Source organism: Drosophila yakuba, chromosome 2L (genome assembly GCF_016746365.2).
Source record: "Drosophila yakuba strain Tai18E2 chromosome 2L, Prin_Dyak_Tai18E2_2.1, whole genome shotgun sequence".
Taxonomy (NCBI): Eukaryota; Metazoa; Arthropoda; class Insecta; order Diptera; family Drosophilidae; genus Drosophila; species Drosophila yakuba.
Genome location: NC_052527.2, coordinates 4893739 through 4919337, shown reverse-complemented (window position 1 = coordinate 4919337; position 25599 = coordinate 4893739). Strand labels below are relative to the sequence as shown.

Here is a 25599-nt window from a genome sequence, read left to right as displayed (position 1 = left end):
ATCTATAATATCATCATATCAAAGTACAAAATTGATTGTTATTTGTCTGCCAATTTGTTAAATCTTGCAGAGTTAAGAGTTAGACTTAAGTTAGATAACTATACACATAGTTTTAAGTTTAGCTGATCTGGTAAATAACAAGGTTTTTAGTCGGTTTAGGTTATTATATATATTAAAAATCAAAAATGTAGTTAATATTATAGTTAATAGAAATTTCAAAGCAATTAAATTACCCGCCAAATAAATGTGTGACCACATGTCTATGTCAAGCAAAAATCCTCAAATTCTTTGGCGCGTTTTGGTATTTTGTGCTACTGCATCGTTTCCATCAGCTGTTTATTTAATTTCAAAACTAAACCCAAACATAATAAAACAACGAAAATGGCAACTTTTAAGCCAAAGTTCTTGAAACCGGAGACCGACGATGCAATCACCGATAGTGCAGCTGGTGAACAGCAGTCCTCCGCCTTTGTATTCAATGCCAATCACAATCTGGGACTTGTGGATCAGGTGAGCTCATTAACAAATGTCTTTAAATATTTGTTAAAATAACACATGCAACTTAAACTTTTGCAGCGGGAGCGTTTGCCCATACGCCAGTACCGGGATCAAATACTTTACTGCTTGGAAAAGCATCAGGTGGTCATCCTGGTGGGTGAAACAGGCAGGTTTGTTTGGAACTCCACAAGATTTCAAGGTATTCCTTCTAACTCTGTGGTTTTTCCACATTTTCCAGTGGGAAAAGCACCCAAGTGCCGCAGTATTTATACGAGTGGGGATGGCACACCAAGGGACTCATAGGCATCACCGAACCACGACGTGTTTCCACTGTAAGTAATCCCTAACCAAGCACCTATAAAATCAAAAGATAAAGATTTAATTTCCAGGTTACCCTGGCGAATCGCGTGGCCCAGGAACGAGGCGAACTGGTAGGTGACACGGTGGGCTATGTAGTGCGCTTCCTGGAAAAGATGACCGCGGAGACCAAAATCAAGTTCATGACCGAGGGCATCTTGCTGCGCGAACTCCTAGCCGATCCGCTGCTCACCCAGTATGGTGTCATCATCGTGGACGAGGCGCACGAGCGGAATATGCTCACGGACATGGTCTTGGGACTGCTCAAGAAGATCCTTCGCAAGCGCAGCACACTCAAGCTCATCATTTCATCGGCTACCATAGATGCGGGCTTCTTCAGCGAGTTCTTCAGCTGGCCAGGATCCGGCGATGTGAGCGTTAAACTAAGCATTGAAGGTCGAATGCATCCAGTGAGTAATTTCTATCTCAACGAACCCTGTGCCGATTATGTCAAGGAAACGGTGGAGACCGTCTGGAAACTCCATCAAAAAGAACCACCTGGCGACATTCTCGCCTTTCTAACCGGCCAGGAGGAAGTCCTGGAGGCACTGGATCTGCTGCGCGAATACATCGCCAGCTCGGAGAAGGAGAATCTCAAGGTGCTGCCCATGTATGGGAGTATGTCGAGCAGCGATCAGTTGGCAGTGTTCTTTACCCCGCCCAAAGGAACTCGCAAAGTGGTGCTGGCCACCAATATAGCGGAGACCTCCATCACCATACCAGGCATCGTTTATGTGATAGACTGTGGCTACGTCAAAGTGAAGTGGTACAATCCCAAAACCTGCAGCGACAGTTTGGTGATAGTGCCCGTCAGCAAGGCGTCGGCCATCCAGAGAGCAGGACGAGCGGGTCGCATGCGTCCCGGCAAGGTCTATCGTTTGTACACTAAATCAGACTACGATGCACTTGCTCCGCGACAGCCACCCGAAATGCGACGCAGCGAAATGAGCGGTGCTGTCCTGCAATTAAAAGCGCTGGGCATCGGAAACATACTGCGCTTTGATTTCCCATCGCCACCACCGGCGCAGAATCTACTTTCCGCATTGGAGGGTCTATTTGCCTTGGACGCCATCGATGAGCAGGGCAATCTGACACAGCCCGTGGGTTATTTGCTCGCCGAACTGCCCTTCAGCGCTATGCTCTCCAAAATGCTATACGTTTCTGGCCAGATGGGCTGCTCGGAGGAGATCATAACCATTATTGCATTGCTGCAGGTGCAATCCATATTTTCGCGACCAGCTTCAGCGGCTGCTCAGCAAAGTGGACGCATTGCACACCGGCACTTTGAAGTCGCGGAAGGGGATTTCATTACGATGTTGAACGTTTACACTGGCTTCGTGGAGGAGGGCATGACCAAGGAGTTCTGTGGCCAATACTACCTCATCTATAGGAATCTTAAGAGGGCCCACGAGCTGAGGGAGCAGCTCATTACATTGGCCAGGAAGAAGTACGGCATTCCAATCTTCTCGTGCAAGGGCGATGTGGAAACGTTGTGCAAATGCATCACCGCCGGCTTCTTCACACAGGTGGCCTATCTGCATCACTCCGGAGTTTATCGACAAATCAGCAGCGGCACCGAACTGGCGATCCATCCTAACTCAACACTCTACACACTTCCTCAAGCTCAGTATGTGGTCTACGGAGAACTGCTCCAAACCACGAAATTATTCATGAACTACGTGACCGTAATCAAGAGAGAGTGGCTGACGGAACTGGCTCCGCATTACTACCAACAGACCACAGTGCGGGATTAGCAGGAACCGAAGCTTCAGTAGTAAATGTAAGTCTATTAAAGTAGTTTATTAAATCAAATAATTAAGTTTATTGTAAAATTATAGGTGAGACGCCTCTTGAAAAACAACTTAAGCTTAGGGAATGGATTCCATGATGACTCCCATTAGGAGTTTAACCAGTGGCGACACGCCCTCGTCCCTGGAACATCATCATAGACTCAGGTCCACGGATGACACGCGACATCAGCTCCCAGCACATTTTGGCGGGCAAAAGACTGAGAAAACCAGGATTAATTTCATTAGATATAACTATTATAAATAGACTACTTTACCATTTGAGAGGAGTAAGCAGTCGAATAGAGTTGGGCAGAACGCACCACACCTCGTTGCAGCGAACGGCGTTCTCGATGCGATCCGCCACATACTGCGGTTCCAGCATGGGCATCATACGCGGACGGACACCCGAAAACATGCCAGTATTGATGTAGTACGGGCAGATCAAACTCATCTGGATTTGATCATAGCCATGGGCCTTCAGATCGGTGAGCAAACTCTCGTGGAAGCCAATGCAGGCGTACTTGGTGGCGGCGTAATCACTGCATCCGTAGGTGCCCAGCATTCCAGTTACCGAGCCCACAGTCACGATATGACCACGATTATTACGCATCATGTGCGGCAGGAATGCTTTCACGGTCCAGTAGTGCGAGATGATATTGATATTGTATGTGTTCTGGATGACCCGATCGTGCAGCTCCCAGAAGGGCTTGCAGCACACAATTCCGGCATTGTTTATTAGTATGTCCACGGGACCAACCTCTTCGGTGACCTGACTGGCCCGTTGATAGATTTGCTCCCGATCTGAGATGTCCACAACGTAGCCCTTGCAGTTGTCATAACCATGTTTGGCCAACAAATCCACAGTTGTCTTAATGGCTGCGCGGAAAATTATAGTCAAATATGGTTTAGCTAATCAAATTGTAAATGTAACAGCTTTCACTAGCTGACGGGTTTTTTGACCCGCCTTGCAGAAGCTGTGACGGCGTCATTAGCATCTAGGTGTGATTTTTTAGACCCACCTTCTTGATTGATATCCCAGATGACAATGCGGGCCTGAAGTCGAGCAAAGTTTAGGGCAATCAAGCGTCCAACACCGCCGCCTCCGCCCGTGACGAGCACCACCTGGCCGGAGATGTCCTGTTGTGGATAACAATAAGCAAGAAATCGTTGATTATAAAGAAATAAATGTTTAAATATGTTTTATAAGATGTTGTATAAAATCGTTTTTCACATAATTTTCCTTTCGTAGTAATAAAATAATATACATATATAAGCAAACCTATTTAGCATACGAAAAAGGTGCGACTGCCTTATGATATTGCATGTGGAATGACTTGGGCATTTTGCATAATTTAAGTTTGTTATTTTGGCCAACGAACGTCTTGCCACATATGCTTGAATCATAATATGAAACAGATGTTGCAAAAGTGTCTCCAGTTTTTATTTCGTTGGCTTCACGACAAAGTTCAATCAATTTGAGCTGAGTTCAATCCCCTACAACAAGGCATATCGGTTTCCATTGCTATAATGCAGCGAAGGAAGCTCTTTTCAGCTGTCTGCTAGTCAGATCCCAACTTTTTCTTTTGGATTGCTTGTAATTTCTATGTACTTCTCTATGCAATTTATTTTTTTGGTGTGCGTGGAGCGTGCACTCTGCAACAACAACAGTGACTAAGGAAAAGGCAATGTTTTGAATGAGGAAAAACTTGTTGTCATACTAAGATGGTTGCTGCTCATTGGACTGCTAAGTCACGGATATTTTTGGCCACAAACTAAAGATGCGTTTAACTTTGACAAACGTATATACCTAAAATGTATGTAAATAGCTTAAATTCAATGTCAGCCATGAACTTCGCTTAATTGAAAACAAAGCTCCATAAAGGCAAATATTTAAACAAATATTTTAAGAGCTCGTACCATGGTTAAACTTTGCAGAAGCCAATAAATATTTAAAATAGAGGAGGGTTCATTCATGAATAGCCAGCAAAGCGTGTGAACAAAATTGTTTACCATTGAAGCGTATCAAAACAAAGAAAGGGGTTTGTTCAAACGCTTTTTACGACAATCTTATAAGGTTTGCAGACAGAGTAAGTAAATTCGAAAGTTTTTAGACTCCGTGCAAATCAGCAAACAACGTGCTTGTCTAAGCCTTAATCATAATATTAGTTTTTCTAGTTTGCCACTAATTTTTCAGGCTGAGAGTATCGTAAATTCGACTGCTTCAGAAATAGCAAACATGAGTTGTTTTCATTACCGCGAAACTGCGCGTGGCTCATTAAGATTTGTGAAATGGCCAAAACTGGCGGTTTGCACCGTAATAAAAAAAAACAAAAGCCACGGCTTTAAGGTAGCTCTACCTATGATTGATTTCGAGTGGCGAACTGGAAGCTGCTGCAAACATATATATATTTTTTGTGGGTGTCTCTTGACATGGTGTTGTGTAATCGGGGTCGATCGGGGAAAGAAAGTCTATCAAATTAAAAATAAAATATACACATTTCCGCTGTACCTTTAACTTTCTAAAACGCTGCGGCAGCAGACTATAGTAAATCGACTCCAGTATGTAGTATACAGATTTAATCGCAAACACCATCAAGTCGAGGAAGAATTGAAAGAAGGCTCTGAGCGGATGTTCCATGTGCAAGAGACCCGGTGCCGCGGTCATGATGATGGGTATTTTGGCTTATATCACGCCCTTGGCAATTCAATTCGTGGGCCACACGTGCGCGGGAGTTTTGATTTGGTTTGAGGTTCGGTTTTTTTTTTAATTCACTGCGCATGCGCGGCTTGAATGGCTGATTAGGGCTGTGGCACACCACACAAATGGCACTGGGCATTCGCAATTTGATCACTTTTAATGGCGCATACAAATCGAGCCGCACAAATGCAAATGAAATTCGCTGGAATTTCTCCGTCTTCCTATATGCTCGTCTCCGATTTCGACGCGCTCGATCCGATACAATCCGATCCTAAGCACTCACGTCCGTCTAGCCTGAACTCACAATCCCCACTGATGATCGTTGGCCTGGCGAAAAGCAGAAAACCTCGAGCCCAAGCCAACGCTTTTTCTATTTTGTTGCCTATATCCATTGTGCGAGATTCACATTCACACAATGCCAGAAGAAATTTTCGGCCAGCATAAAACGCCAGCCGAATCGAGCACTTTCTTAACTTGGCTTTTGCTCTTCTAGCCAAACAGCTGCTGCTGTTGGCCCACTCGACCTGTTTGCTTGCTCATTTTATTGTCTTAGTCGGTCAGCATTTGATTGTGTCTTATGTTGATTCCTCTTTAATTTCCATGCTACAGTGCTTATTCAAATCAGGCCAATACAAAGCTGGACCAGTCTATAAGATACTCTTGCTTATCAAGTTTAACTATTAACCAATTTCTTATTTTTTAAGAATTTTTTTAGAAGCGTAGTGTAATTTTTGCACTATAATTACACCCTTCACGCAAAATTCATTTGTACATTTGGGTCTACAAATTAACTAACAAAAATTAACAACTTTATATAGAAAAGATACTCTTTTCATTCAAAAAACTGTTAAGATCTATTTACAGAAAAATGTATTAGAAGCTGGTTTGTATTATAAATGTGTATAAATAAAATTAAATGTTCCCGAAAATATACAGTTGATGCATTAAAGACACGATGCGACTATCACCGAAGAGTATGCAACAATCCACGAAAAAGTACACATTTATTAAACGAAATTTCTCTTAGTGTCTTGTAAAACAGTTCGGACGGAAATCGTACCTTTTTAAAAACAGGTGTAAGTATCAGTTACTTTCGTTACTCGTTGTACTTAATTAATGGTTTCTGCATCACCATTTGGTCTCTACAATTAAAATCGTTTATCAAAATCGTTCCCAAATTTGTAATTATTCCCAATTATTTGTAAATAAATATACAAACAGTTTGGATAATAGGGATCCTATCCGATTCAACTCATATAACAATATAAATGCTATATTTGTCACATTTCTTTAGTGATTTTTCTGTATATCTCTAGCTACAAATATTAGTTTTTATTAGTACCTAGTGTATCCTTAATTTGCTTAGCTGATCGCCAGGACAGGAAGCAGTTTGCTTTATCGATACCGATTCCAATCAATTGCAGTCACGCGGCAATCGTCACGCGGCCAACAAAACTACCGATATTTTAGCCAGGCGCACAGAAATCCCCAGACCGTCGAGCGGTGCTCAATCGATACGAGCAATCCGGCGGATACAGATATACACACACACACACACAGGCACGCACACTGAGAGTAGCCGTCACAGATACAGAGCACACAAACACTGACACAGCTACAGATGCAGATACTCAGTTCAGTTCGGTTTCTGCTTCTTTTATTCGTCGCAACTTTGGTTGGTGGTTTGGCTGCCAAACAGCCTTCCTGCACTGGGATTGGGATTGCTGTTCAGTTTATTGGTCGGCAAGCGTTCGCCCAGTGCCTGCATTCGAACAGCGAGAAATTCAGGAAAAAAACTTCAAAATTTGTGTTGGTCGAATGACACAAACCGCGCACCAGGCACTCAGCATCGCCCAGATGGTGTTTGCCCTCATATAGTTGGATGGTGGCTCTTATTGGCTGCCGTCACAGCTGCGCACTCACACAGTGCCACAAATGCCTCATGGACGACGTGTATTGTTTTCATACCCTCACCGAAAGAATGCACTGTTTTGTGAGGCATTTCACAGTCTGGTAATAAAGTTTCGTATTGTAATTTGATTTGCTCGTTAAGTTCTTTAGGCATCATAGTGAAACTTTGAAGATATAGTTGTTTGGTTATTATAGATGATAGATTTGCGAGTTCTCATGATCAACCAGCTTATTCTTTAGGTATATCATTACATGTAACTGTATTTAATATATAATCTTAAGATATTATACTACATTTTTGGTTATACTTTTGTATAAGTTTATTTATATATTGTATCAAAAATTGGTTTAACAACTTGAGAAAGCTTTACTATATTAAAAACGGAACCTACTGAAATATTTATACAGTAAAGAGTATGCGCAGTGCGGCTTGTGTCGCAAACCTCCCTTTATTTAAGTGATAGCGCCCGGCCGGCGTCAGCTGTTTACTGTGACTGGTGCAGAAATGGAAATGACAGACCAACCAGAAATGCTTTAAAGCGGGGATAAGGCCATTACAGGCCAAAGTGGCCAACTGGCCGAGTGGCCCTTGTGGCCCGGAGGTGGAAGTATCGGAGGTGGGGCAGGGGCAGGGGCAGGAGCAGGGGCAGCGGCGGTGGCAGTTGCAGGGGCAGGAGAAGGAGAAGGGAGTTGCAAAACGATCTGATGATGATGCCCCATTCGATAAGGCGAAGAATCTCATCGCATTCTAAGGCAGAAGAGAACAGGTTTCGCTTTCAGGAGCAGCACACCTTTAAATGCCGCTCCTCGTTCTTCAGCAATTATGTGGGTGGAGTTCGTGCATCATGTGGCATTGGCCATTGTTTGGCCATAGCATTCGATGATGATAGGTCCCGGGCCTATTGGCAATCACAATTGTAATTGGCGGCGGCCTCTCATTCGATTGACTCCGAACCCTTTCCCTTTGCCAGTCGCCTGATTACACCCCATTCCGCCCCCTTTTCCGACCGCTTTTTCCACCCCCTTTGCCACCGCCCACTTGCTGCTGCTGCTGCAGGGCGATCAACAGGTGGATGTGTGGGGCATTTCGGTTTGGGCCCTGTGACTGGTGTTAGAAAAATGCGGCCAGCAGCAAAGCGTTCTCGCTTTTCGTTGGCTGGCATTGAAGTGAGTTTTTTTCAAATTACATTTTGTGTAGTGCGATTTGTTGTATCGCGCGTCCGTTAACAGGAGCGCAGAAAAATTAGTTGCCTGATTTCTCGCAATTTTGCGGCGGCTGCTTTCTTTGGCTCTGGTTGGGTGCGAGCGGGACGGCTGTACTGCAGCCGGCGTTTTTATCAGGCGCGAGAGCAGGATGGCAAGAGTGCGGGCATAGCCGAGCGCTGGTTTGTGTCTCCGCTAAAGCTTTTGCCTGTGAAAACTTAAATTCACTTAGAAAAATATTATTAATATTGAAGTGATTGGTTAATTTACTTTTTAGTTTTATAATTAAGAAAAAAATATAATAGTTTATTATTGAAATGAATAATCAATATTGTGAAACTATAATATACAACATAGGTACATGATAACCAGTTGCAACATATCAAGCTAAGAAGAGTAGAATTATTAGTAGAAAAACATGTACATATGTGATCAACTTTAATTGAAGATAAAATATATATGTATATTCTGTTATTCTCGTTTTAAATAAAATGTTGCGGTAGAATGTGCGTCAGAAATTTGTATGACGTTTTTGTTGACCTTTTTCTTGTTAAACCTAACCTTTCAGGTTAAATCTAAATACGGATTGTATAATTCGCATGAATGACGTTTATTCTCAGAATCTATACCATACATAGAATAGAGTTTATCTAATTATACACGCTACATTTTATGATGGGTTATGACGCAGGTATTGGGACAGGTTATCAAACTCAAAAGGAAACCCCCGAGCATAGCGAAAATGTATGAACTCGCTAATCAATTATCGTCTGAAATTTATGATCCAACATTTCAGGACGTCGGTTTATGGTTTTTCGCCCATTTTTATAAATAAATTAGGAATGACAGTCTATTCATCTATCTATTTATATTCCGGTTTTTACGCGCAAGTAAGTTTAATATTTAATCAAGCAGCTTAAGAGGTCACGCGTATTAGCCACTGCAAATATTTAACTCATCTCGGAATTTATAAACTTAAATGGAAATACTGAAAAACTGAAGCGTGCACCGAACCTTTTAAATTGAATGTGCTAAGGTCAAGCAGCACAGATGATAAATGATTTCATTAGCTAATATTTTGAAAAATCAGGGACACTTGTGCTGATACAGAAAGCCCAAACATACAATATTTTATCTGCTATATTTTATAATTATTTCTATAGAAATGCAAGATGAACTGATAAGTTAACTAAATCAATATCACTTAATTGCAACAAACATGCAAATGCATAATTTACGTTAACACTAACGCACAGATAATGGCTTGTATTTTCAATAAATATTAATTTATTATAATAGCAGTAAATAAATAGATAAATATATATATTTTTTTATCGATGCTACGTGAAATCAAAGTGTGGAATTATATTAATTTAAAGCAGATTAAAGCTCGCCTTCGCCATTATAAATATTAATGAAATATCGCCTGAGATGGGTTTGATTCACTTGTGTCAAGTGTTTGAAATATAAGCCCATGAAGTTGGTTTCGTGTTTCCAACCAGTTCTGAAGATTTACAAATGATCAAAATCAGATACAAATAAATGTTCGCTTAGATAATGAAAAATGTCAGTTATAATATGGGCAAGAGGAGCAATGAACCAGAGTGATGGCTAAAAATATTCAACATAAATGTATTTCGTGTTGTTTTTTATCGATGGAACTTTTGGCAACCCAGAATGATTGATTAGGTAATTAAAACTTTTTGATTGAAATGTGGAATATGTTTTTTGGGACTAATGATGTGCTATTAATCAACATAAGAGGAATGTTCTTTGCGCTTAGCCATCAATGAACCGCAGGAGATGAGTCATGATCACTGCATGGGTATTATGACACTACTGATACCTTTTCCGTATATTACCAAGCACCTCTTCAGCGACTCGACTACTGGACATTGTGATATTGTGGCTACAAATATTTGGGATCGCAGCGAAACCAGTCACATGCCGCCTTTTGGTTCTGTCACGTACCAAGATGAGGCTACCGCAACGTCATCGAGTGGCTATACATTCACTTTTTCGCATCCGCGTTATCGCCGGGCGACAAAAACAAAGTCGCCGCCGCGCCGCTCAAGAAGTGCTCTTCATCTTCGTGGTACTGGTAACTCGAATCTCGTACCTCGCACTGGGTACGCAAATGTTGTTGTCGCTCCGCTCAAGGTTGAGGCAAACTGGTATCATCATCCACATCCACATGATTGTGGCTGGGCTGTTCGTTATTGTTGTTATTTATTTTTTTTGAATTTTTTTTTGGTTTTTATTTTTTTGCCGAAGCCGCTAAACTGTTGAGAGCAGTTTGCTGGATCGGAGATTGGTGCCCAATGCGGTGGTCGCTTGGCACGAGTCGCCGTGGATTAATTAATATCCATGTCTATTTAGCCAACGAAGATGTTCTTCGGGGTCGACTGAAAACTAGAATACTGGAAGCCTTTCCCTTGTCAAATAAATTTAAAAAAATTTTTTGCACTTCTATAAAGTAGCCCTGAAAATGAATAATAACAACTACTTTGGTCAATACTTCCTTATGCTTATTTGATTGGAAAGATGTTTCACTCAAACATTCTACTTCTTAATCTTCATTTACATAGATATTTATACTATTTAAAGTTAAAACATGTCTTTAATCTTGAAGAACACTATTGGTGACATTGGGCGCCAATTTGTAGAAGTGTGCTATTGGCCTTGAACTGATGCCAAAATCGGGCAGATCAAAAGCCAGACAAATGTGGTTAATTCTGTGTGCGCCTAACATTATCGGCGTACATTATTGTAAACAATAAAATTATTGTTAATGACTTCGCGGAATGCACTTAGCACTTCTTCAACGTTTTACATTCAAACTGGCTCGGTTTCTCGGTGCTCACCACATCGGAGTTTATGATTTATGAACAATTTCTAAAGTGCACTTGTTTGACCGCAGACTAACAACAAGTTGGACAGGTCGTTGTTTTTGTGGCGTGTTTGTTTTGGATTTTTCAAAATGTAATAACATTTTAACTTGACTTGGCACGCATCTCGATCTTTTCAAGGGGCGAGTTGGGGGTGTGGGGGGTCGAAGTGGAGGGCAGTGCGTTGGCAGACATGTGACAAGATCTGACAAACGGCTGTGTTCCCGCCGCCGATGTGGCTTCTAATTCTGCTGACAGATGAGGTCGCCCCCAACGCAGTTGTGGCTTGTGTGCTGATGACTAAAGAAACAGCCAACCACCAATCAAAAAGCTAAAAAAAAAAAAACAGAAAATAACCAGCCAACCCTGAAACTGTCGAGCGAACTGCAGCCCCCCCAAAAGTAGCAGCAGCTCATCAGAAACATCATCAAGAAAATAGCCGGCGACCCATGAACTTTACACAACGCAATTTGCTGCCTTTTTTTTGCCTCATGATGGGGTTAGGTGGGGTGAAGTGGATTTTATGTGCAACAAGTGCGTTGCAGCAATACAAGTTGCAGCTACAAGCAAGAAAAGAAGGGTCATCACGTTTCATTATAGATTTTTGGTAAGACATGTTTTTGGTGGAGTTCATATTGGAAGTAGGTAAATCAGTATTTGAACGGAATTACAAACAAACAGTATTTAAGCTCATTAAATTAAGATGCAATCGCTTTAGGGCGTTAATAAATGGCTTAAGCTCTGCAACAATGGAAACATTAAGTTGATGAATCGAATTCAACAATCAAGACATTTGATAGCTTAACCAGTTAAGCAGTCCGCAAAAGAATATATCATACGAACAACGAAACACAAAGGTTCACAATGGCGCAGCAAAATAATCCAATTTAAATGTTGTAGTGAAAAGTTCGCGTTCGTTGCCTAAGTCTTTTGTTTCGGCGGTTCTCATCTGTTTCAGCGGCCAACCTGCGGAAAACTGTCTGACTAAGCGCTTCTGATTTATGACTTCAGCATGCGCTGGCCGCTTGGAACATATGTTCAATTGATTTCATAAGCATGACACCCCGGCTGGCAAACAAAAATTAACTTTTGCCTTATAAATATGCAACTTCCTCCACGACGATGGATGCACTCGCAAAAATCGCGACCCTAAATGGTAGGATCTATTTTTTCTCTATTTAAAAATACTTGTGGAAGTGCATAGGGTTTATATGAATAAACAGACATGTAAACAGAGAGAATTTTTAGTATTTTTCAAACCGCTTCTCTTTAAGACTACTACTTTTCCGAGTGTGTTTGAATCGCATAGGTGGATGGCTAGGTGGATGATGATGTAAAAAATACAGCAAGAAAAAATATGAAAAACCGAATGTAAAACACACACACAAATTATGCAAAGCTGAGCTGTTGCCATTGCATATTCAGCCGATGGGCTGCGATGGATGATCGGATGGAATGGGCTGGGATAAAGGGGTGGAAATGGAAATTCTATGGAATCAGACATCCGCATCTGCCCCTGACTGTCTGGGCTGACTTGTGACTTGTGAGTTGTGAGTTGGGACTACGGTGCACAATTCCGCACACACCCTCTTTTTAGCGTTTATATAATTTGTCAGATTTATGGCGCTGATTAGACAAATGGCGATTCTAAACGAACCAATGCAAGAGTCTGTCTGCCTCTTGTGCAATTAGCCCGCTGGTTGTTGTTTATGTTGCATTGTCTTTGGCGGCAGCAGCAGCAGCAACAACAGCAGCAGCAGCAGCAGTATTTAATATAACTAGATATATGTGGGCGGGAGGGCTTTTGGGGGCGGGGCAGTGGCCGGAGACCCATTCATACGAAGATTCTTGACGGCCTGTGTGCGAAATGTGTGTCAAAGTTTGCTGCACTGTGCTCTGTGCATTTTCGCAATCATCTCTTCGTTTCGTTTCGTTTGTTTGCCGGTGTTCCTAAATTTTTTTTTTCGCATATGGAAAATTTTTGTCACGTTTTCCGTGACGAATTTAAAATGCGCCCGGGCACTTAATTCTTTTGTGTCACAACGAACAGCCCGTTTTTCGTCTTCACATTTTACACAGATGCGCTAAATTGCAGACATCAATCATTTTGATATTTTTTTGTTGTTTTTGTTTATGATTCGCTCATTGCGTAATCCATACTTTTGGGTATGGGGCATATACATAGCTCTATGGGTTCTTCTTCTTAGTTTCACACTTAGAGCCTGAATAAAAGGTTTCATTTCATGACTGCTGGAAATGGTGATGCTGATGCTGCTGCTGCTGAAGTTTGAAGTTGGATCGAGAGCCGGCAAGGTCTTGATTAATTTGTTGCCAATCACTTTTCGTGTGGTGCGACAAAAGCCCCACACACTTGGCCAAAACGGCCAACGCAAACTCAGCATCATTTAAATCTCAACTAATGTGTAAATGAACAAGCGTCGGCCTCTTGGGGTCAAATTTGGCAACATTTCTCATCTGCCGACCGGGCAAAACCATTTAAAAAGTATTCGTTTTTTTAATCTTTTTGTCTTTTTTTTTTGTTGTTTTTTGATGATTTTTGTTCGATTTGCCGCGGCCAAGCTTCTTGGCCGTAAAAACAAGTTGCAATTACGCCCGGCAACCTTCACGCATTCCCCAGACGCGTTGCTCGCTGCCCCAATGTTAATGATAGAAATTCTATATGGCCAATCAAACAAACCGCAGGAAAATTTTAAACAAGCCAAAGTTCAATTTTAAAGCCTTCCATCCAATCAAAGCCCAAAATTCAAACTAAGGTCACAAGCTGGCCATTCTTTGTGGCTGTTTGTTTAAGTAGATTGATTATTTTTGTTCGCTATTTCAGTTGGCTGTGCCATTGTTGCGCCAACAATTTGCATCTTGATTGTATATTTTGTTTTCCTTTTTCTAATGTTTTATTATTTATCTCTTTTTTTGAAGCGGAAGGTGCGCTGAATCTGCTTCAGATTTAGATTGAGATTTGCTCGAACTGTCGACGGGTGCTTCCGTGCTCAAAAGCAATCCGATCTTGTTTGCAGTCTCTGGCTTTTTGTGTATTTCTTATTTCGATTTGGCCGAACATCTTTTGATGTTTTGCTATAGATTATGGAAATCCAGATAGCTGGCAACATCTGCGCACCAGCGATAGCCACTCGAATGCCTATTGTAGTTGCAAATGGTTTTATGTTTCAGCTCACCCACCGAAGGTCGTACGTCGCATAAAACTGTCAATCTGATCGAAGGGCTCACGCGGCGTATTAGTAATATGCGTTATTAGCGATCATCGTTTGAGTTTTGCAGCCATGACTAGGATCATTTACGCAGAAAAAATTCTTATGGCTGACGATGCCGATGCGGTTTTTGAACCCTACAAGGTCAGTCGCAGGAAGTGCAGGCAATTCAGGCAAAAAACCCGAATTCAAAACAAGATTCAAGGGCGAAAATGTGCAACAAGTGGAAAGGAAACAAGATCATCGACACAGCGGATGCGGCATGTGGGAAAAATTGCAAAAAACATCAACTGCGGATGTTGCAAGTACCTAGAAGCGGCGAGAGCATCAAAGAATTGCCTACGAAATATCGAACAAAAAGGTGTTTATGGTTTCTCATCCTGGTATATCTACAAATAAATAACTTGAGGTGGGAAACGCATTTTTAATGCTAATCGGAAATGGACAATTATTTATTTTAAGTACTACAACTAGTTTTTATACTGTTTAATACCTAAACAAATAAACAATAAATTTGAGACGATAGCATCTCTAACACATAACTGCCACTACCATGCATTATATTTATGGACCAAAAGCCACATGACTTAAATGACACTAATTATTTCTTTGGAGACATCGCTGTTTTGGTCAGTCATAAAACTAATTAAACAGCATCTCAAGTCCGAGTCCGTGTGACTCAACGTTGTACCTGTTATAGAGGCAATTTTGATCTCGACGAGAGTGTTTCGTGGAAATGCCCTCTGCACTTCCTTAGTCAGCACATCCTTGATCTCCGCTGGCAACCTTCGTGGCAGATCAGCAACTTAAAGTTTCCCAATCGGTTGGGTACTTTTTACATTTTCTGTTTTTCCTTTTTTGCAATATGAACTTAGCACTCGCCAGCTAAATGTGTAATTAATTTGATGCTGGTGTTAATGTGTTGGGCCAACACAATTCACGGCTCTTCGAGTTCAAACCTTTGGCACATGGCGCCCAAGGCAAGTGACTGCGGCTCTATTAATAAGGCTAATTAAAATATGCAAGAGATGGGGTTGCAGGGGGGAAGACCCATGTGGCCAAACAGAGGCGGGAATTGGAGCTCGGCCACGCCTTTAGTGAGCTTCGGCGCATTCGAATCCGCTTTCAAAATTAGTTCGCTATTAAAGACAGCTCTAAATGACAAACAAAAAAGTGCCACCCAAACAAACGCATCTTCATGGTCAATTAGCAGCCAACAGAAATGTGACAAACAAAAAAAAAATAAATAAAAAAAAATAAGATAAAGTAAAACTGAGAAAGAGTCAAAAGAGCGGGCAGGTGAACATTGGCGCTATTCAAGAGTCACGGGTTCAAATCCAGTCAAAATGTCAAGTTGATGATGGCAATTAAACAGGATTAGCGACTTGAACCTGCCCCCCAACTTCAAATGCTCACTGACGCATTGCAACACATTTGATTTTGTATTTTGAGTAGCAAGGCAAGGTGGGGCGGTGCGGTGCGGGGGGATTCACTCGCAAAATCACACTAAATAAATTACATAATCAAGCGATCAATTTGCATATTTATGAGCGAAAATAAAAAGCAAACATAAAGCTTTTTAAGAACCATCTCAGATCCGGCTGGCACCGCCAAGCACTCCCAATCAATTTTTTGTTGGGGGGATGGAGGAGTGTGCTGATGGCCAGCAGACGATCCTTTCCCCGCCAGTTCATTCACATGGCAATTAAAGCACAGAAATCGAAACAGAAACAGAAACCGAGTGTGTAAATGCCCAAAGAAACCCATCGAACCGCTTTTGTATTTCATCTTTTTTGGACGCGTGCGTGGGGCCGAGCGCGGAAGCCAAATCATCAGCGATCTTAAATGGCATTTCGAAAGGCTTTTCAAGATCAAGGCCTAAAAAAGAAGACAAACACTCCATCAAAAGTTGATATATGAAGCTGGCCAGGGAGATGGATGCCAGCGCGGCGATTCCAAGAGTGTTTGCATAAATACATTTCGAAACAAAACCGAAAAACACACAAACAACAAATTTTTATCCGAGTTGAGCTCAAGTTTCTAGTGCCTGGCACTCGAATAACAGCTACTTAATGGATCTGCGGCTATAAAAATTATCAAACTACAGTTTTAGAACGAACAATAGATCGAGAAGATGCTTTAAATAAAAACTAAATAAATAAGACGAGTGGAAAAAAAAGGCTGAAAACAACAAAAATGAACATGCATATTTATAGACAAAAGTTGTCGTTGTCTAAAGATGTTCTGAGCAGCTCATCTCGTTGTTTTTGGTTTTTGCTGTTATATGGCTATAGTGCTATACTGCTATACTGCTATATGGCTATATGGCTATATGTCTATATGGCTGCCTTTTGCTGCTGCCAAAGCTTCGCTGCAGCAGAAGTTGCGGTCAGCGTCGCCGTTGGCGTTGGCGTCGCAGTCGCAGCTTTTCAAAGCTGCACGAGATGTTGTTGGTGGGCAGCTGGCGCGGCTTCGACTATAAAACAGTTTGCTGCTGCCAATTGACTTTTGTTTTCGTTTGCGTCTGGTCTCGTCTGGTTGTCTGCTTGGGCAATTCGGCGACTACAGTATAGAAAACGTGCTGTGCAGTGTTATTCCAAAATAGCAAGCAAAGGTAAGCAGCAGCGCTACGCGTCCAAGGATATAAAGTGTGCTGTATTAATATGTTATGCCATATACGATATGTGTGTGTGCGGACAATCGAAGGACTAACCAAAGTGCCAAGTCATATTGTGTTCAAAATGATATAAATACAACAATAATTTATACAAAAATTGAGTGCAGTGAGCTGTTCAAGGATATGCAAACCTGAAACATCAGAAATCCAACTGAAATATACATATATAAAAAAAAAACACCGCTCAGAACTTGCAAGACCTGAATGAGAATTAAAGCTAGTGGAGGCTCTTTGGGAAACGAGTTCGTTGCCCAAGTCTTTCGTTTGAGACCGCTGACTGAAAAAGTTCGCTTCCTAAGTCTTTCGCTTGAGAACTTAGAAAGGTTTGCTGTCTAAGTCATTCGTTTGATAGCCTCTATTGAAAAAAGTTTGCTGGCCAAGTCTTTTGTTTGCCAGCTTGAAAAAAGTTCGTTGCCCTAGACTTTTGTACCACAAATTTACATGAGATACCAAGAATTTAAGTTGTAAATTAAAGGCATAATTATGAGTTAAAGATATTTCCACCGAACATAAAGTTTGCGTAATGGTGCACATCAAATTTCCATCACCCATAACCCCACGAAGAAAAACCCGAAAAGAGAAACACTCGATAATGCACAAAGCCCACTTGCCATGTAATTTGCCCACTGGCATTAAAGGGCACTGAGCTCTCTGTAGGAGTATAATTAAATGCCTCATCAGCTCGGCGGCTGATTGATTAACATGCTGGAAACAAGAAATGGACAAAGCGCTGATGGACAAGTTACAAAACGCAACAAATGAACAAACAAATAATACAAAAAAAAAAATAACACCAAAAAGTAGCCAGCCACACAAACATACATACATATTTCCCAATGACAGCCAACTCTTCACTTTGGAAATGTCGCTGTCGAAAATGAAATCAATACGAAATCCAATTTTCATTATGTATTGTTACCAAATTAGGCGCTGACCGCTGATAAGCGCTAAGTCGTTAATGATTTATAGTTGCCAAATCAGCGGACAGCAGGCGATCAAATAAACACTGGCGTTAAGCCACACAGACACACGCAATCGCCGCCCAGATCAAATCCAATTAATATGCAACAATTTCCAGCTGCGCGGACATTGAGCCCCAGTCAAATCGATCCGTTGCGAATTGCATTTGCATAAGGAGGAAGAAACGACTCGAAAACGGGCTTTAATTCCACTTGAAATGCTGGCCAACGTGGAAGGTTCTAGCCGAAGACACGCAGCGTCTCAAAAAAAAAGGGGAAAAAAATATATATATAAAAACAAAAGCAAAAAATAGAAAATAAAATATAAAAAGTCAATAAAACCAGTTAAGGTCAGCCCCACTGCTGCTTGTGTAATCAGCATGCTTGCCGCCGTTGCAGATGCTAAATACATTTTTATTTATGAATAATGTGATGTGCTGACGCCGATATTGATGTTGATGCTGATGCTGATCACGTTGCCGCTGCGCCACAATAAAAATGAAAATGAAAATAATAAAGTCTCAAGTGTCGTCGATCGTCGATGGTCGATGGTCGCTGGTCGGCAGTCGGCAGTCGGCGGTCGATGGCGTTTGGTAGTCACTGTGGCACTGTGTCAGTGGCCGCCGGGGGCAACCGGTTGCGCATCCTTGACATAAAAAGAGCGATCTCGACCAGCAGCTTACATCTTCGGATCGGATCGCATCGGATCGGATCGCATTGGATCGACCAGCTGGAAATTTATACGAAATTGCGTATACGCAATATGGGCATGGGCAGAGGTGGCGAACAAAAGGGCGCGCCGTCGTTATCGCTCGATAATCGTGTACAAATTTATGTTAATGACAACGTGTTAACAATTTGCATATCTATAACTGTAGCCGTGTGTACCAGTACCAGTTACTTGCCAAATCGCAGATTGCCTGGCATTTTGTCTTACCAATATTTTGGCTCATATTTAACCGCTTCTCTTCTTTGTTTTTTGTATTGCTTACAGATGAAAGTCACCCTGGCAATAGCGACTTTCTGCGTGGTGATGGCCTGCAGCCATGCGGCCAGAACCACCACAACCACAGCGACCAAGCCGGGTCGCTTCCTCTCACTGCCCGTGCCCGCCAAGTGCGCTAGCCGTAAGTATAACCCATCATCATCATAGACCAGACACCACATACATATCGCCAAACCATTCCCACAATGGCGAAAAGTAAAAGTGACGAACGCGGCGAGAATATTAAGCGGCTTTGATTGCCAAGTTTGCACTTGAAATTGTTTGGCAATGCGACGTGTGTTGCTGTGGGTGTGGGTTTCTGCTGAAGGTCGTCGACGTGTGAGCCAGCTTTATGTTGGCTTATAAACTCACTTTCTTTGCCCGCCTTTTTCGTAAACAATTTCCATTTCATAGGCAGAAAATTTGTAGCTTAAAGTATTTACTTTAGGTGTGTAAATTGGTTTACCACTTCTAACATTAATTGATTTCCTCTGCACTTTTAAGCGCACAATTACTCACATCCAATGGGGGTTAACAAGCAAGTAGTCCAGTTGAAGTGGGTTTTCCTCATTTATTCTACGGATGATTGTCGCTGCCAGTCATCGCCTGAGATTACGATGATGCATTGCATCAGGGCTTAGAGAGATCGGGCTAAAACGGTTGGGACGCCTGAACAATAGCATCATCGCTGCATATCCGGTACACTAATGAACACTTTGCAGTTATTGCTAATTAGACAAACCCTAACTCACACCATGCCACACCAACTTACGGCTAACACATACACAGAGAAACACACTTGGAGACTAAGCCAAAGCCGTTAAACATGCAACTTAATTTTGGGGCGTCAACGAAGTTGCATATCCAGTTTTTTGAAGCCAGTGCCGTTGGCAGCGATTTAGATCTTTCATCTCTTAGAAAATTCCAGTTATACAAGCGCAGGTTTTTAGGTCTGCCTTCCAATAGCTAAATCACCTGATTAACAATTCCACTTAATTACCTTTTGTAGACAACTCTCTCAGGCGTGCATTCATTCGTCCGATAATTAAGATTCGAAAACGTTTTGGTTTTTCTAAGTCACTGTTGAAAGATGCCAATCGAAAAATACTGCATCGCCAGCGGGACTATTACGCAAGTTTGGGACTAGGAAAATATACAGTCAAGATGAGTTTTAGCCATAGCCACATTATCGCCTTGACCCGCGCACAAAAGGGCCAGAAATGTGAGGAAATGGCGAGTGGCAGCCGAAGCGGCGGCAAAATAAATAATAATGTGCAAACAATGGCATATAAGGCCATTATGTGTTGGACTTAAGCTGATTTGACGCCAAGTATTGGCCGTGCCGGGTAGGCGGCGGGCGGGGGAGGGGCGTGGCAGGGGGGCAGTTGCAAAAGTGGCTTAAAGCGCGGCTAATGACGCGTGCCAACTGTGGCAACAGGCGGGTATTTTTGTCCGCTTTTTTCGGGGCGCGTCCGAGGGGCGGACATATCGCACATTGCGAAGACGACTTCCAAAGAGGCAGCTAATCAAATGGTAGCTGCTAGTTGGTAGTTGGTAGTTGGCAGCTCGCTCAGGCGAAACAAGTTCGAGGATGAAGTTGTCAGGGGTGGCGGTGCCCATTGTTTCCATCCTCTATGGACAAACGGAAAATATACCAAAAAAAAAAGTAAATACACAGCGGAGCTGAAAACCTTTTGACATCGAAGACAAAAGGAAAGCGGCGGCAGGCGCAAAAAGAAGCATGCTGCATAAATTGCGCGGATTGCGTAACACGCCAGCCACCAGAGGGGAAGTTGTGTAAGGCCCGGGGCAGCTATGCACATCCAGTGGCAGATACATCTTGTACATCTCTTTATTTTCGGCGCTACTCGCTTTCGGTTTCGTTTGCCCATGATGGGGCAGGCTCCGAGACATTGCACTGAGCCCCCAACTCCAGTTGATGAGGAAGATGAGGCGGCGGCGGCGCGGAAAACCGGTTGCCACATGCCACACCCGCACGGGAAGAAATGTAGTGCAGTAGTTCGGGCATCATTTGAGCAAGTTTGAAAAATCAATTCCTATAAAAAGCTATATTATTAGTTATATATTTTGCAATGCCATGTAAGTCTTTATAAAGTATGAAGTATTTAAAATCTGGAAGCACAGAAACCATAGCCCTTTCATACCACCACGATTTTGCCAGTGCAAACGCGAAAACACTTCCCGCTAACCAGCGACTTTCTCTTTGCTCTCTGACCCGCAGGTCCCAAGGAGTTCTCCTACCGCGGCAAAAACATGTTCCTAACCACCCACGTGCCCGCCCTGGCCAACAAGAAGGTCGACTGGCTGGATGGCCGCAATCTGTGCCGCGAGTACTGCATGGACCTGGTCGCTTTGGAGACCCAGGAGAAGAACAACCTCATCTTCCGCGTCATCCAGCAGAACGATGTGCCGTACATCTGGACGGCCGGACGTATCTGTGACTTTGCTGGCTGCGAGAACCGTCCGGATCTGGAGCCCAAGACCGTCTACGGATGGTTCTGGTCCGCAACTCGCGAGAAGATCCAGGCCACCAACCGCATCCCACAGGGCTGGGGCTACAATCCCTGGTCGCAGACTGGACACAAGAAGCGCCCGCAGCCGGACAACGCCGAGTACGACATCAACCAGACCAAGGAGCAGTGCCTGTCCGTGCTGAACAACGTGTACAACGATGGCATCGCCTGGCACGACGTTGCCTGCTACCACGAGAAGCCCGTCATCTGCGAGGACAACGAGGAGCTGCTGCGCTATGTGGCGGCCACGAATCCCGGTATCCGTCTATAGAGCGGATAACGCTGGGCGTTCGCTGTTTGCCTAATTTTAAAGCTACTTATTATAATATTCCTTAAACGAGTTTTTGTATAATTTTTGTTTGTATGTGTACGACGAAAACGGAAGAAAGCAAGACAAATAGACTTTAGAATTTACAATTTCCGATCCTACCACCCCACCACCACCACAACTTTTACACGATACTGTCATCACACCTTAGCACACACTTACTCCTTCTTTCACACTTCGAAACTGCCAATTTTACGCGTAGAATTCCATTCCGTTGTAATCAATTGAGTCGTTTTTAGATCGCACCTTAAATATTTATAAGCAATCCTAAATTGCAAAGTGTTTCGCTCTGACCCTCTGTCTATCATTCAGGCAAGAAATTCGGAATCTCTTTAGTATTTTGTTTGAGACACTCATGTTTTGTCCACAAAGAGATTGAATAAAATTTTGTAAAGATCCCATAAAAAACTTGAATTAATACTTTCGTTTTTATTCGCGATGGCTGTGATGATGATTGGGTGTTGTGGAGTTGCTCCTGTGCTGATGATGATTGGGTGTGGTGGAGTTGCTCCTTTGCTGATGATGATTAGGTGTGGTGGAGTTGCTCCTTTGCTGATGATGATTGGGTGTGGTGGAGTTGCTCCTTTGCTGATGATGATTGGGTGTGGTGGAGTTGCTCCTGTGCTGATGATATCTCTTTGAGCTGCGATCGTCTTGTACTGATCCCGAGGAGCTGTGTTCTCTTTTAGAGCGCACTGAACCCCTGGCACTTCTTGACCTGGACTGATGAGACCGCTGATGGGTGTGTTTGAGATCCTGACCAGATCTGTTGCCCAAGTCCTTGGAATTTTCCAACTCCACCTCAGGGCTTTCCGACCAGCGCCAGTTCCTGCCCCGCTCCTTGTGCTCATCCCAACTGAAAAAGTTGAATAAATTTGTTTACCGAAATATAAACTTATATTTTATTATAGTTCACCTGGGAGTCTTGGCCGTTGGAGTTTGGCTAGAGCGTCGCTCGCTGCGTGGACCGGTGGTGTACTCCAGTTCCGTGTTGAACTGGTTGTTTGGATTGCCAAACAGGTGCAGATATCCGCAGCCGTTACCTTTGGGACATTTACGTGTTAAGGACAAACCTTTAAGAAGCCACAGATTGTGTTAAAAGAAAATGGTATTAGAATATATGCATGTGCTTAAAATAAATGAGTTTTGTTTTGTCAAAGGATACGGCTTCATCTTGGCATGCAGTTCACGTACCGCAGACTGCGCCGCGCCAGGTCCTCAGATTGGAGAACTCCACGTTCAGTCGCTTGGAGGCGTAGTAGCGACCTTGCAGATTGGTAAAGGCGCGAAGAGCGGACCTAAAATAAGATAAACATTGTTTACCAACTCTTTTGACATTATTTAAGTAGTAACTACAAATTAGATAAAATATATATATATATAACATAGATTTATGTGATCTCAGAGACAATGTAATATTTATAAATTGTTGAGAGAACAGGTATAAATTAAAATTGTGATTTATATGGAATTACTTTTACATGAAAATGCTGGGAAATGGGCTTCATTTGCATATCCCAATTGCTTGCATATGAACAATGTGAAATTAATTCAATAATAATAAAAACTAATACTCTCAGACAAACCGTTCGCTGGTGTACTCCACGAAGACGTGACCCCTGAGGTGTTCCAGCGTATTGCGCACGGTGCGGAAGTTGACGATGGTGCCGAACTTCTCCAGTTCCTCGACGGCATCCCTGAAAAACTCATCGTAGTCGTGGCGCAGATCCTGTTCGGTCAGTTCCAGATGCTCCTCTGCCGCAGCGTACTCCTTGTGCGCCCGTCGCTCCTGCAGCATGGAATGGTTGAAGAAGTGCCGGATGAGCAGAATCCTCGCGAGCATGGGACGGCGGTGGTTGAAGGTGCAGGCGTGACCGTAGCGGCAACAGTTTGTGCGGCTGAAGAACTCGCAGGCTCGTTCCTCCGGATGCGTCTCCATCACGCGCAGCAGGTGACTGGGTGGCTGCTCCACATGCGGGTTGTTCAGGTACACATCCATGCTCTCCATCATGGCATCGAATTCGGCAGCAGCCTTGGCCGCTTTTCGTGTCTCCTCCTCGCGCTGCCTTCTCTGGATCTCCTCCCGTTCCGCTCGCTCCTTCGCCTGCTCCCGTTGCAAACGCTCCACTTCCTCCTGCTCCCGACGCTTCTTGGCCTCGTCCATGCGGAACTGCTGCTGCGCTGTGGCTTCGCGTCGCAGCCAGGACTCCTCCGCCACCTGGCGCTCCCGTTCCTCGGCCAGCCGCTGGAACTCCTGCATTTCCTCCTGGGATTGCAACCATTTCTGGTACTCCGGCTGCAAAAGTCTCTGCTTTTCCGCCTCTTCCTCCAGTTTGTCACGTTCTTTGGCGTGTTTTTGGCGACGCCGCTTCCTCTGCTGCTTCTTGGTCAACTTCCTTCGTGTCCTGTGTCAATGAATAACATTAGTTTCACATTGTATTGAAATAAATTATAGTTTGTTACCTTTTTCCCGGCATTTTGCAAAATCAAAACATTGAATTTCGGTGAGCAGCTGAAACGCATTTGTGAGCACACAGCTGATTAATACCGTAACACGGACATGGCTAATAAAAAATACTAAAAAAAACTACTGTAGAGCAAAAATCTAACAGTTTTGAAACTTATAATTATTTTTTATTAAAAAATTACACTTTCTATGGTTCTTTAAAGCTGTTTTATACCTGCAAATGACGTGTAAATTACGTTTTGCATATTGTAAAATACATAAGTTAACAAGAAACTTAGTTTTTAGAATTTTAACAGCCATAGCAATTTTCAATTGATACAGAATGATAACAGAATAATATAACACCAAGTTTAAATTTTTCTATAAAATGTACAATAAATTGCTTTGCAGCACATAGCTATAAGGCTCAGTTGAACTTTGCTTTAAATTATATTATAGGAGATTTATAGCCGTGTTAAAAAGCTTTGATTTTAGCATAGTCATTTAATTTCTGCTTGCTACAGCACACGCTTTGCAACAATCGGAGCTTTTTCGCACTTTCCCCTTCATTCGAAGCAGCAGTTTTCGATCTCGAAAATGCCCCTTTTCGGCCATGTTGCCAGCAACATTGTGTCCGGCGATTGCCGAAGACGCGAAAAAAAATCAAATTCAGTGATAAAGTAAAATTCGTGCGCGTCGGTTCACGTTCACCAACACTTCGTGTCGCCAGAGAAAGCCTTTCTCCCGGCTTTCTCTCCTTTCCGCTCGGTTCCGAAATCCGAAGTCCGGAATTTGGACTCCGGCTCCAGCAGCGCCGGATCGCCGAGCTTGGCTCAGCAAAAAAAAAAAAGAGAATAAAACATCTGAGCGTGCAGAACTAAGTCAAAACAATTGAAGTGAATTCCCGCGGCACGATTTGATATTAGATAAATGAAATAATTCGCGCCACTGGCACTTTGAACGCGTAATCAGCTGGCAGGGACTTCAGCAAACACACACACACACACACTCACTTGTGGTGTAGTAACAACTGAGATTCATAATCGCAATGCGGCTAATTGGATTTATTCTGAATTTGGCAGCCCTAACAGGTGAGTG

The 25599-nt window shown here is 42.8% G+C and overlaps 5 protein-coding genes across 6 annotated transcripts in view; 3 read left to right on the top strand and 2 right to left on the bottom strand.

The window, feature by feature from the left end:
- Nucleotides 1-265: 265 nt before the first annotated feature.
- On the top strand, nucleotides 266-3943 carry LOC6526863 (probable ATP-dependent RNA helicase DHX35). Its single transcript, XM_002087927.4, has 5 exons — nucleotides 266-510; nucleotides 577-668; nucleotides 737-830; nucleotides 888-2635; nucleotides 2694-3943. The coding sequence occupies exons 1-4, from the start codon at nucleotides 382-384 to the stop codon at nucleotides 2607-2609; spliced, it is 2037 nt and encodes a 678-aa protein (XP_002087963.1). The 5' UTR covers nucleotides 266-381; the 3' UTR covers nucleotides 2610-2635; nucleotides 2694-3943.
- On the bottom strand, nucleotides 2637-5668 carry LOC6526862 (short-chain dehydrogenase/reductase family 16C member 6). Its single transcript, XM_002087926.4, has 4 exons — nucleotides 5155-5668; nucleotides 3665-3782; nucleotides 2921-3521; nucleotides 2637-2863 (listed from the first exon to the last, which is right to left on the bottom strand). The coding sequence occupies exons 1-4, from the start codon at nucleotides 5308-5310 to the stop codon at nucleotides 2761-2763; spliced, it is 978 nt and encodes a 325-aa protein (XP_002087962.1). The 5' UTR covers nucleotides 5311-5668; the 3' UTR covers nucleotides 2637-2760.
- Nucleotides 5669-17061: 11393 nt separating this feature from the next.
- On the top strand, nucleotides 17062-22469 carry LOC6526861. The gene is made up of 3 exons (XM_015197757.3): nucleotides 17062-17186; nucleotides 19203-19335; nucleotides 21436-22469. The coding sequence occupies exons 2-3, from the start codon at nucleotides 19203-19205 to the stop codon at nucleotides 21996-21998; spliced, it is 696 nt and encodes a 231-aa protein (XP_015053243.1). The 5' UTR covers nucleotides 17062-17186; the 3' UTR covers nucleotides 21999-22469.
- LOC6526860 (U2 small nuclear ribonucleoprotein auxiliary factor 35 kDa subunit-related protein 2) lies at nucleotides 22470-24600 on the bottom strand. Of its 2 annotated transcripts, XM_015197995.3 has the most exons (6): nucleotides 24519-24600; nucleotides 23642-24460; nucleotides 23250-23353; nucleotides 22972-23128; nucleotides 22675-22911; nucleotides 22470-22638 (listed from the first exon to the last, which is right to left on the bottom strand). In XM_015197995.3, the coding sequence occupies exons 1-6, from the start codon at nucleotides 24530-24532 to the stop codon at nucleotides 22485-22487; spliced, it is 1485 nt and encodes a 494-aa protein (XP_015053481.1). In that variant the 5' UTR covers nucleotides 24533-24600; the 3' UTR covers nucleotides 22470-22484. The 2 variants fall into 2 exon arrangements, with proteins under 2 accessions (XP_015053481.1, XP_002087960.2); XM_002087924.4 differs by having other exon boundaries at nucleotides 22470-22911.
- A 578-nt stretch (nucleotides 24601-25178) lies between these two features.
- The window catches only part of LOC6526858 (neural cell adhesion molecule 2), a 60699-nt gene continuing 60278 nt past the window's right edge, over nucleotides 25179-25599 (top strand). Inside the window, exon 1 of the mRNA XM_002087922.3 lies at nucleotides 25179-25592. Coding sequence (XP_002087958.1) covers nucleotides 25550-25592 — 43 coding nt within the window. The 5' untranslated portion in view covers nucleotides 25179-25549. The remainder of the gene's footprint in view (nucleotides 25593-25599) is intronic.

What these genes read in the sequence shown, in the direction of transcription:
- LOC6526863 (XM_002087927.4), top strand. Translation starts at nt 382, where the DNA reads ATGGCAACTTTTAAGCCAAAGTTCTTGAAACCGGAGACCGACGATGCA. An exon ending in ATCTGGGACTTGTGGATCAG is followed by an intron (nt 511 to 576) that starts GTGAGCTCATTA and finishes AAACTTTTGCAG; the next exon opens with CGGGAGCGTTTGCCCATACG. An exon ending in CTGGTGGGTGAAACAGGCAG is followed by an intron (nt 669 to 736) that starts GTTTGTTTGGAA and finishes CACATTTTCCAG; the next exon opens with TGGGAAAAGCACCCAAGTGC.
- LOC6526862 (XM_002087926.4), bottom strand. Translation starts at nt 5,310, where the DNA reads ATGACCGCGGCACCGGGTCTCTTGCACATGGAACATCCGCTCAGAGCC. An exon ending in CTGGGATATCAATCAAGAAG is followed by an intron (nt 3,522 to 3,664) that starts GTGGGTCTAAAA and finishes TTTTCCGCGCAG; the next exon opens with CCATTAAGACAACTGTGGAT. An exon ending in CTGCTTACTCCTCTCAAATG is followed by an intron (nt 2,864 to 2,920) that starts GTAAAGTAGTCT and finishes TGGTTTTCTCAG; the next exon opens with TCTTTTGCCCGCCAAAATGT.
- LOC6526861 (XM_015197757.3), top strand. Translation starts at nt 19,203, where the DNA reads ATGAAAGTCACCCTGGCAATAGCGACTTTCTGCGTGGTGATGGCCTGC. An exon ending in GCCCGCCAAGTGCGCTAGCC is followed by an intron (nt 19,336 to 21,435) that starts GTAAGTATAACC and finishes TCTGACCCGCAG; the next exon opens with GTCCCAAGGAGTTCTCCTAC.
- LOC6526860 (XM_002087924.4), bottom strand. An exon ending in GTGGAGTACACCAGCGAACG is followed by an intron (nt 23,354 to 23,641) that starts GTTTGTCTGAGA and finishes ATCTTATTTTAG; the next exon opens with GTCCGCTCTTCGCGCCTTTA. An exon ending in CTGGCGCGGCGCAGTCTGCG is followed by an intron (nt 23,129 to 23,249) that starts GTACGTGAACTG and finishes GGCTTCTTAAAG; the next exon opens with GTTTGTCCTTAACACGTAAA.